General features: G+C 42.9%; 2 protein-coding genes across 5 annotated transcripts in view; one reads left to right on the forward strand and one right to left on the reverse strand.

The window, feature by feature from the left end:
* ZBTB49 (zinc finger and BTB domain containing 49) overlaps positions 1 to 3158 on the reverse strand; it is an 11701-nt gene extending 8543 nt beyond the window's left edge. For 2 of the 4 annotated variants that reach the window (XM_032223913.1, XM_032223917.1), the window contains exons 1-2: positions 2650 to 3014; positions 325 to 497 (exon numbers count right to left, since the gene is read on the reverse strand). In XM_032223913.1, coding sequence (XP_032079804.1) covers positions 325 to 476 — 152 coding nt within the window. In that variant the 5' untranslated portion in view covers positions 477 to 497; positions 2650 to 3014. Of the gene's footprint in view, positions 1 to 324; positions 498 to 2649; positions 3015 to 3075 lie in introns of those variants that run through there. The other 2 variants (XM_032223916.1, XM_032223915.1) reach the window with 2 other exon arrangements.
* Positions 3159 to 3239: 81 nt separating this feature from the next.
* Positions 3240 to 10985, forward strand: LYAR (Ly1 antibody reactive). Its single transcript, XM_032223921.1, is given in 11 exon segments — positions 3240 to 3363; positions 3778 to 3834; positions 4198 to 4361; positions 5661 to 5775; positions 6051 to 6158; positions 6725 to 6808; positions 7808 to 7889; positions 7892 to 8050; positions 8053 to 8148; positions 8614 to 8673; positions 10154 to 10985. Coding segments are annotated over 9 exon segments (966 nt in total). The 5' UTR covers positions 3240 to 3363; positions 3778 to 3834; positions 4198 to 4239; the 3' UTR covers positions 10294 to 10985.
* The last annotated feature ends 17 nt before the right edge of the window (positions 10986 to 11002 follow it).

Genomic DNA, 11002 nt, shown 5'->3' on the forward strand with positions numbered 1-11002 from the left:
CATTTTAATTCTGCATTTGTGTATGGCCACATTAATTAACAATATCTTTCCTATCAGAAAACTTATAGAACTAGACCCAGAAGTGTTTTTTCAGGAGGCAAGTGGACTTTCTGTGGGTTCCTCCCCCCTTCTGTGAATACATTTTGCTTCTCATCCAAGAAGCTTCTTCAGCTCTGACTGGATGGTGGGGAATGGGAGGGTTTATACTTTACAGACTTGGGGAAGTCTATAAGGATTGTAAATATATAACTCTTGTTAAGTTAATGACACTTCTGCCTCCCACGCCTTACTCAATATTCATTAAAGTAGTTTGTACTAACATACCTAAAATATTGGCTAAAGGCAGCCAACACATTTTTATGTGCTTTGAAGGAAACCCCTTTGACCACCAACATACAATCGCAGAGAAGGCCCTGTATCCGCTGATTGTGGAGCTGCTGAAGGAGGTGACAACTGTGACTGGCAAAAGCATCCATGCTACAGCGTGTTTACGTTACCTAAAAAAGAAAAAAAATACTTTAGGGATGCAGTTATACTGGTAAGCGTGTACTAAATTTTATAATTATGTACATCAGGGCTGCTCTGTGCAAAAGGATTAAATGTTGTATTGTTTGAAAATGCAAACCAAATCACAGTGGCAAGTTTCCCCATTTCACTTTTCCACCAAGGAGCTTTCTTAACCACCCAAAGGCAAACTCTAGACACAGTCTATCTTGATCTTCCTAAAGTCTCTCAAAAACACCTCATAATTAGAATACTATTTTACTGTAGTCCTCAGGTAGTGCAACATTATGAGGGCGGGGCAAACTGTAGTCACATGATCGCGATTTTCCATGTTTCCTGCTAGCTCTTCATAAGCAACGTCAGTGGGGAAGCCACCAGGAAGTCGGAAGTTACTCCTATTGATCCCTGCCTGCTTCCCTGCTACTCCTGTCTTCCCGCATAATGATCCGGGCAGCCCTGGGGTTACAACAGCAACCCTGACTGCCGGGATTCTCAATACTAAGCGATGCAGTCACATGTTATTGCGCTTTAGGACCGCATTGCTTAGCAACGGCAAGTCTGGTATCAACTGCCAAAGTAACCTGAGGACTAGCTGTGCCCATTTCATTTATTTACAGGAAGTATAGATGGTACGTCAGAGGTGGCATAAGTGAAACAGCCTGCAAACACACAAGTTAGCAGCAATAGAAGTGAAATGAATCCTGGCCATGAGCAGCAGCCTAGGCAGGATGTGGTGAACTATAGGGGAGAAAGGAGTCCCACAAAATGCCACAACTATCCAAAGATGGCTGACAGGGTCCCGGCTGATGCCCTGATTAAATCATGAGCCTCGAGCCTTTGACAGGGGGCACCAGGGCCTCGTTAAAGCCCAGTCCACCCCCCACCCCACCCGATTAGAGGCACTGGTGAATTTTATGTTGATACAGAGTCGAGATGAAATATGTCCGAAGGGTTGATGCCCAAGCAGCCAAAGGTGTGGCTGCAGCCACTCTGCCAACTGAAAGACCCCCGCAAGGAAGAAAGGCTCCACATCAAGAAAACGCTTGGAAAGAAGCTGAACAGGGAAGGATGGGATCCCGGCTCCAGAAGAAGCTTTGGCTCCTGGGGAACAGCCAAGAGGCGCCTCCCACAGACCAGAGAGTGTGATGGGGCTGCCTCGGAGACGACCAGCTGTTCATGGGGAATTAAATAAGACGGCCTCAGACACACCTTCCACGGGTGCATTGAATGAATTTCAAGTAGTCCTTGACCTGCAACAGTTTAATTAGTGACCACCCAGTTACATCATCATTGAAAAAAGTGACTTTATGGCCATTTTTCATCCTACGACTATCATCCCCACATGGTCACGTGATCAAACGTCAGATCCTTGGCGACCGACTCATTTATCACGGTCCCCTTTTGTGACCTTCTGACGAGCAAAATCAGTGGAGAAGCCAAATTCATTTAACAACCTTTGTTACTGTAGGAAGTTAGCACCCACCCCTCTCCTAGAAGAATAAAATATCCTGGGAAATATTGAAAAAGGCAGAATATTATATTTCCCTGGGTCAGAAATGGAGAAGCATTGTTTTTAGGCAGGGAACAGACTCACTCTTAATAGCCCCCACCTTTGTCAATGGGCCATTAAAAGGACTGGGTCAGTCTATTCTACATAACGAAGACCCCCCCCTCCTTCAGCTCCAGAGTGATGGGATTACAGCATGATAGTATTAGCCCTTTGCCCATCTCGCCACAGGGCACCTGGGAACAAGCAAGGCTCAGCCAAGCTTGGACTCAAAACACAGCCTAGAGAGTTGGCCCTGCATGGCCCCAAGGGAGGCTGGCAACCAGGGACTTTAAGCACATCACTCTCTGTTTCTTCTTCACCCAACATCTGGAAGCATCTGATGATCCCCCTTTTCTGTCCAGGAGCTCAAGCCATGGGATCCTGTCCACCATTAAACCATCCTTCCAAGCAGCCTCCATGCTTCCGGTCTCTTTTCCCCCCTGAACGCAGAAGGACGTTTCTTCCAACATTACTAACACCTGCAGTGATTCACTGAGCAACAACTGTGGCATAAAAATAAAAAGAATGTAAAATGGGACAATCTTGCTCAGGAAGGGAAAACGGGGGCTCAGTCGCGGCCATACGTGGAGGACTACCTGTGCAACGGGCGAGATGGAAACCTTTCCTTATCCCGGGAAGGCAGAGGAAGAGCCAAGCATCCAGAACCTACAAGGGAGACGGGAGGAAGCCCAGAAAGCAGGAGAGAAACCCAGCAGGCTCTGATTGGTTCTGGAGAACCGGCAGCAGAAGGAAATTGGGAGAACCGGCCAAGCCACGCCCACCAGGCCACGCCCACAGAGCCGGCAATAAAAAAAACCCCCCGAGTTTCACCCCTGCTAGAGACCAACGGCGTCATCTCCACCAGGAGGACTCCAGAGGGGACCCCCCACAACCACGCAGGGACACGTGTCAGCCGACCCCATCGGAAGCGACTGGGGGAGTCGAGGGAACCCGGCCACAGGTAAGCAGGCGCGGCGGAGCCTCGGCGGACGGAAGCCCGAAAAACGCCGCGAGAGGCTCACAGCCAGGCGGGGCCGGATCCCGCGGAGGGGGGAGGAGAGGAGGAGCAGGAGAAGAGCCGCGCGCCGACGCCATGGAGACGCTTCCCAATGGAGACTCCTCTCCCCCCCCCGCCCCGGCGGCAAGACGTCGGCCACTCCTGGCCGGAAGTCGCCCAGCGTGATCATAGAGTGGGACGTCCGGTGCGCCTCGTCTTTGCATGCGTCTTTGCGTATTCCCCTCCGCTGGGTTTCGGCTCCCGTCCGCTCTGAGCGCCCCTGCGAGACGCGGCTCTCCTCCACTCGCAAGGGGTTCGTGCTCCGCCTGCTAGGCGGGTTTTCCCCCCCTCCCGGGCGGCCTCTTCCCACCTGGGGCCCCAGTTCTTCCCCTCCAGGGCTGGGGGCGGTTCATGAGGGCATGCCGGGGAGGGGGGCGCGCCGCGGGACCCCTGACAACGGCCGAAAAGGCCTCCCAGCCCCTGCGAGGCCTCCGGGTGGGACAGGACGGTGCATGTGCGTGTGGAAGCAGGGGCATCTGCGTCGGAGGCCGCCGGGGAGGGGGTCTTCCTGCTGCTCTTCGGCCAGCGTTGCTCCCCCTCCGCCACACTTTCCCAGACTTGCTGGCAGCTCCTGTGGAGATGCTGGTCCCTGTGGGCTGCTCCGTGATAGAGCAATTTTTAAAATCATGTTTTTGTTTATTTTAGTTATTTATTTACTTGTCAACAGGTACAAGGAAGGAAGTATGAAAATACATGAAAAAGTTGCACAAATAAATGGCTATAAGTAAGCAAACATAGCCATAAACACATAAAAAGAGTACAGATAAATGGAGACAGTAGGACAGGGAAGATAGGCACACTGCTGCGCTTATGCACGCCCCCTTTACGGACCTCTTAAGAAACGCGTAAGGTCCCCGGTAGACACCTTAAGGTAGAAGGTATTGGGGGGGGGGTTAGAGGAATTAACAACAGGATCAGGTACTACTCTATTGCTGAAATCGTTTTTCCTGCAATCAAGATTAGAACGGATTACATTGAGTTTGTGTGTATGTAGTGCTTGGGTAGTTTTGGTTCTCTGAAATAGAATTTCTAACCCTACATTAAATGCAATGTCAGATAGTTAATTCTGTTCTCCATGTACTTCCAGGATTTGTTGAAGACTTCAAAGAAGCAGATACAGTTTTCCAGAATGGTGTTTTTCACATGTAATGCCTGCGGAGAAGCCCTGAAGAAGGGACAGGTGGAAAAGCATGTGAATATGTGCCGAAACTGTCAGTGTCTGTCTTGCATGGATTGCGGGAAGGATTTCTGGTAGGTTGAAACCAGCCGGTGTCTTCATTGTTTGGCACCGGGAGTCTTTTAGGGAAACTTTTCAAGAGGCTTCGGCAGTTGCAGCATCAGGCCAGCCTTATCTGAGCACCAAAGTTAAAAGGCCTGGCTAGTGGGCTGCCTGGGAGCTCCAGAACTGTGAGCAGGACTGGGATAACCAAAAACAAAAGGAAAAGGCCCTGTGTTATTACCAAGAGTTCTCCAACATCCAGCCTGACCTGAGGGTTAGAGTAGAAGCATTGGAACTACAGCTTATCCCTCTCAATCGGCATGCTTTGCTTTATAGCCAAGGCAAAACAGCTAAAATAAAATAAATAAACATCTGCTGTATCTCAGATTATAGGGGAAGAAATCTCTAGGAACATCTGGGAAAGTAACAAAAAGGTTAATAGAGCCCAATGTGGGCAAGCTGTAGAAAATTGACAGAGATGAGAAATAAGAGAATTAATATAATTTATTTGAGAAAAGGTAAATCTGGAAAGGGGAGGGGGAAAAATTTAAAACTTCCTAAGGTCAGCCTAGATAATTGATTATCTCTAACTTGAACATGATCTTGAATTTCAGCATATGCTCAGAGGTTACTTCTTCAAGTAGTGCATCTGTTTAATGCTGGATTTCAGCAAAAAAAGGGGGTGTTTAACCACTGAAAAAAACAGCAAAATTTATCAGCAGTTACAAAGCAAGTGTAATGGTGATCATTTGGTCTCAAAGATCCTCTTGTCAAAGATCCTCTTGTCTTCAGCTGCTTCCCAACAGCAATAATGAAGGTGCTTATCTAATCTCTAGGAAAGAGGCACTCTGCAAAGTGGGGGGGGGGGGGGGGAGGTTGCTGCAGAGAAACATTGCTTGCAAGCCCCTGCCTGGCATTTGGGCAGCACTGAAATATGTTGGCAGGTGGTCCACCCTGGAGAAGTATTCTATAAGGAGAAGGTGACTCTCTAAATGCCTCTCTGGCAAGCAAGTTCTTGCAAGACCAGCCTTTTCCAACCTTTTTACCCTGGAGAAAACCTTGACACAATTTTTGAAATATTTACAGCAGAGTAGCAGACCATCAGCTGAGTGGAGGCAGGCAAAATTTCCCACCAACTAGTATTGCACGTCATAAGAAAAAAACTATTATTATTTTTTCCAATCATACCCTCTTGTGGAACAGTTGGGGAAAAAGCTACCTTAGGCCTACCAATGTTTTTCCAGTTAGTTAAACTGCTTTAATATATTTCAGCAAAATGTTTGGAAAGAGCTCTGGAAAATGCCTTATTTAAATCTGCATTTACAATGTAGGGATGATGATTATAAATCCCATGTGAAGTGCCTAAGTGAAGATCAGAAGTATGGAGGAAAGAATTATGAAGCCAAGATGCCCAAAGGGGACGTCAAGCAGCAGGAGTGGACTCAGGTGAAGTAGACCGGGCACAGCAAAACTGCATTTTATTTTTTATTTTTTTTAAATTGTTATACCCCACTCTTTCTATAATGGTGGCCAAGTAAAATTAAATAAAACCAAGTAATGTAATATGCTATGCATAGAATTATATCAATTTATTACATGAACTTCAGCATTTTAACTATATTTAATCCTGTAGCAATTCACAATATAAAATTCAATGCGACAGTAGGAAAATGTTCTATTGGTGTATTACATAGTCACATTAGCCTGCTTTTCATTTGCAGAAGATTCATGAAATAATAAAGGAAACTAACATTAATGTCAAAGTTCGGGATATTTTACAACAGATGTATGCATATGACAATATTCCACGAAAGAAACGTAAATTTCAGGTATGTTCATGAGTTAAGTATTTATGCCTCAAATCTGACCTGGTATAGGGCAGATTTTTTTATTATGGTTCTTTAAAGCAAAAGTAACTTCTCTTAAAGAATCCACATAGTTCAGTGTTTCTGAAATTATTCTGTGGAAAAAACGTTTTCCAAATAATTTGAAAATCCCGAGGCCTTGTTTTTTTAACTTGTTTAAACCCCATTTAATTACACCTTTGTGCCTCTTAGTGGTACCACTGCTTCAGCCCTCCTGGCCCCATTAGTGAACATGTCTGGGGTTACGGAGCAGAGATGCCACTGCAGACAACCTCAGGATGGTCAGAAGGACACACGGTTCCACTTTGGCTGCTAATCACGAGTGCTGTACACTCGAGGGGATAAAGCCCATGGCCAGATTATAGCAGTCTTTTTGGAAATTCTGTACATTTGGCTGTTAAAAGATTCTGGAAGAAGTAGTTTAAGAACAGGTAGTTGTGGCTTTCTGCTGATTTACTACTTTTGTCAGAAAATGCACTTGTGTTCTGGTTAAATAGAGAGTCCCCCACTCCCCCTTTCTGCTTAAATAGAACTGGATGGCCAACAGTTTGAAAATCCACAATACTACTCTACAGGATCAAGTATGGGATATTTTTTCAGAAGCAACAAGAAAGGTAAGCAAACCAGTTACTGCTGCATTTGGAATATATTGTGATAAGCACATTGGGAGAGTGCAGGAGGATGCTTGGCTCAGGATGACCAGTGGGTTTCATATAATGCAATGGGAAGTGCCAGGATTGCTGTTGTTAAGCTATGCGGTCACATAATGTGGTGCATTACGACCAGATTGCTTAACTATGGAAATTACTGTCATCAACTGAGGAGTTACTTGTATGTGTATTTGGGTTTCTTTAATACTGGAAGATTAAAGGAAATAAACTTGAAATTTGAGAAGGATTCAAGCCAGATAAAAATTGTTCTATTTGTCCTTTGAAAATGTGTTGAAAGTCTGATAAGAGAGAAACTGAATATAGAGGTTGGTAAGCATTTTTTTTCCCTCTAGCAAGTAAATGAAAAACATGGATCCTGCCGCCCTAGCTTCCTTTATTCAGTCAGAGAAGGTTTTCATTGGCTATTCCTGAAGGCCCTCCTCATCATCTCATTTTCTGAGCAAAGCCAAAAATTAGTTTAAACAAATATCAGAAAATGGAGCATAAATAGATGATCTGCTATTCCCACGCAGGGAGGGTAGCTGGGAACTGGTGAGCTATCTCCAGTTGAGAGTTAGAAAACCTTTAAAAAAAGTGAGGTGTGCGGTTTCAGTCTCCTTGACTCTTACCAAGTACTGCCAGGTGGGTCACGCAAACTCTGCCTTTCAAATGCCTACTCATTTGAAAGAATCAGCTTAATTTCAGTGAAACTCACTTCCCTCAAATGTTTTTGCTGTTGGTTATCATTTGATTTTAAGTGCCAGTTCCATGTAGGAATAGTATGTTTTAAATTGTTATGTAACTTATATTGTCCTGTGTTGCATTTTATTCTTTTTGCTATTTTTCTGTTTTGGAATGATTTAGTTGTAATTCATTCAGAGGGTTTCAGCTATTGAAACAACAGAAGTAAATGTACTAATATAATACTGGATTTGTCGTGGTGATATATCATTTCTCCAACAGGAAATACTTGAAACCGAATCTGTAAAAACGTAATATGCCGTGGCATCGGAAAACGATATCACAAAGACTGATGAGAAACCAAAAGAGAAAAAAGTAAAAAGGAATTAAAGGAGAAGAAAAGTATCAGAAAGTTAAAAGCTCAGCAAGAAAACCTGGAATGTTTAAAAAGTGAAAAATCTCAGCGAGACGTTCTTGAGGAAGGCGGCATAAAAATGGCCCAGAGCTTGAAGAAGAAGAAGACGAAAGCAAGAAACCCGCCGGCTTGGTCAAAGTGCCAGAAGCAGAAGCGGCTGAGGCTGAGGCTCTCTGTGGGAAGAAACGCAAGAACAGCTGCACCAAAGGTCCTGAGGAGGTGTTTTTCACCTCCTTCCTAATTGTGAAAGCTCCCTTGGGATCCTGCAGCAAAATCCATTTATCTTCCTCCTTTAAACCATTGTTGGGGAAAGAAAGTGAAACAGGTTCTTCTTTAATAAGGCTAGTGAAACTAACAGCCTGGGGAAGCACCTTGTATTACATGAAGAAGGAACAGGACAGTGGTGGTGGGTTTTTTGGTGGGAGTGGAATTAGACGCAGCAACTGAGAAAAATGTGTAAGTCAGAGTTTAGAGGTTGGGACTTGGCTTTTTCCTTGCAAAACTACATTTAGTGACCTTGCCACATTGGGTAATGAAATGTTTGTAAATAGAAAAGCAGATTCAGCTACTATCAAGATTTTAACATGATGATGGTGGTTCTCACCAAAAAGAGCCTTCTATTTTTTTTTTCTTAATTTCTTGATATTTCTCTCCCTACTCCCTTATAATGCAGATGAGTCTCCCATTCCCACCAAAATAACGAACTGCTTTGAAGCGGAAGATAAACATCAAGGTAACTTGGAAAATGCCAGTTGAGTCTACATGTGTTAGTATATTTCAAAAAAGATTTACAGGCATCCTGCCATAAAGAGCTGATCAGTAGCTGGAATTTTGATGTAGAATTTAGTGTTCAAAATGGGCAAAGATGGTGTAAAAGACCCTGTTTAAGATTCCCTTTTTGGGGAACCTCTTTGTTGCCAGAATTATTGGAAGGGATTTCGATTCTAATCCAGGTGAGATTTCAGGCCAGGGGTTTGAGGAGAAGCTGACCTTGACTCCTTCTAGAGGCAGGCAGGCAGGCAGGCAAGCGAGAAGGGCCCTGTGGCTGTCCCTTTTCCAAGCACTCCTTGCTGGAATTGTTTGAAGAGATGGAGTGGTTTGATTTTATAGAGCAGCAGAATTATTTTGAATAAGATGAGACACATTGTGAAACTAGATTTATTTTTCCAGTATGTTATTTTTTATTAAACATTACCAGGATAAACTGCTGCAAAGATTTTCTACATGTCCTATTGAAAGTATTGTATCATTCCCTTTGGCAGATGAATGGCTAACTGAATTGGGGAAGTCCAAAATAACTTGATATTTCATAAGTAATCTGGCATTATAATGAAGTCAATGTGGAAACCATTTTGGATTATAATATTATATGTGACCTTGCACTACATCCAAAATTGGTGTTCTTTCAACATGGAGTTTAGCTTTCAGTGATTTGTTAAATGAGGTTTGATCTTCAATTCTTCAAATGGAATTGCTATTATTCCTAATCATCTATCTTCTGATTGACACAATGATTATTATTACTGAGAATAATTTCTTGTATTTTAAAATGATTAAGTGCCATACATTTTAGTTATTTAAGATTAATGAAAATTTAACATTCTTATCTAATTTTGTGATGCTTGTAAATCTCTGTGTATTTGCTTTTTGGCTGGGGAGGTTGCTCCCCCCCCCTTTTTTGTGTGTTTCTTTTTCAAAAACAATAGTGAGGAACCATAATAATATGTAGATGCTGTATACCATCCTGTGTTCTTGGGGAGAATGATTTATGATTTTTTTTTCCAAGCAAGACGGCAGTCCCCAAGGCTGCCTTTGGCCACATCAAAGCCTTAAGCAGTGTCACATATTAGGCACCAGGATAGAAACCAGGAAACTTTGAGTTCTAGTTCTGTCTAGAAGCCAGCTAGGTAACAAAGTTCTGTCTCTTGGCCTGAAGGAGGAGGAGGCCATGACAAAGCACTTCTGGAAAAGAGGTTTGCAAAGAAAATTGGAACTGGTAGGCAGTTTCAGCAGTCAGCACTGACTTGAAGGCATACACATACAGATAAACGTATAAATGAAGTACTACTTTCAGTGGCAATATTTTAACCCAACCTTGTTGCAGAAACCTATTTATAAAAAAATGCTTAGAGCTATGTTTGGTGCTTTTTAAAAAAAAACAAGTCAAAATGTAAGGAGGTCATTTAAACTATTTTTTAAAATCAATTCTACAGGTAAATTCAACTGGAAAGGAACAATAAGAGCTGTTTTGAAGCAGGCACCCGACAATGAATTGTCCATTAAGAAACTAAGGAAAAAGGTGTGTTGTATCACTTTACGAAACAATGTAAAATTGAAGAGGGAGCATTTTTGAATTAAAAGAAAAGTGCTTTAAAGTACAATGGACTGCTAAATTGGTGTACTTCTAGCATGCTATGAGTTTGGGTTGCATTTCTACAGTTTTATTGGTTGACATATTTTTTTTGAAAAAAACACGTGTGGTAAATACACTGTTTGCAATCATTCATGAAACTGAAAATCAAGGTCCAATAGCTGGTAAGCCGCATTTTAGCAATGTGGTTTTGCAGTATTTATGCTCTGTACTTAAACTTTATTATTTAAAAATGGCTTGGACTTTTCATTTTTGAAAATTTAATTACCAGTAGATCTGAAAGCACAATTCTTGTACACAGATAGCACTTCCGTCATTCATGGAAAACAATTACTGATACTGTCTCCACAAGGCAAGTTTACAGCCATTGTCTAATATATGAGCACAAACCCCAGTGTTATCCCAGTCTAAATAAAATGTAGACCTATGGTTAATTCTTTAAAATTTAAATCCAGTGGAGCTCAGTGGCTCTTGCTTGCAATTCAATCTCCTTAGGACAATAATTTTTTAATTGGCATTGTGCATTTCCTTTAAAACAGTCCCTTCCTGTCACTAAATATCAACTTTTCTTAATCTGGACACTTTGCAAAATTATGAACTTTAAAACATGTTTATCCAGCTGAACCATTACAAAGATTTCTGGTACTTCATATTGGGGGGCGGGGGGGGGAGTTGCATTTACTACCATAAA

The sequence above is a fragment of the Thamnophis elegans genome, chromosome 9, assembly GCF_009769535.1.
Source record: "Thamnophis elegans isolate rThaEle1 chromosome 9, rThaEle1.pri, whole genome shotgun sequence".
Lineage (NCBI taxonomy): Eukaryota > Metazoa > Chordata > Lepidosauria > Squamata > Colubridae > Thamnophis > Thamnophis elegans.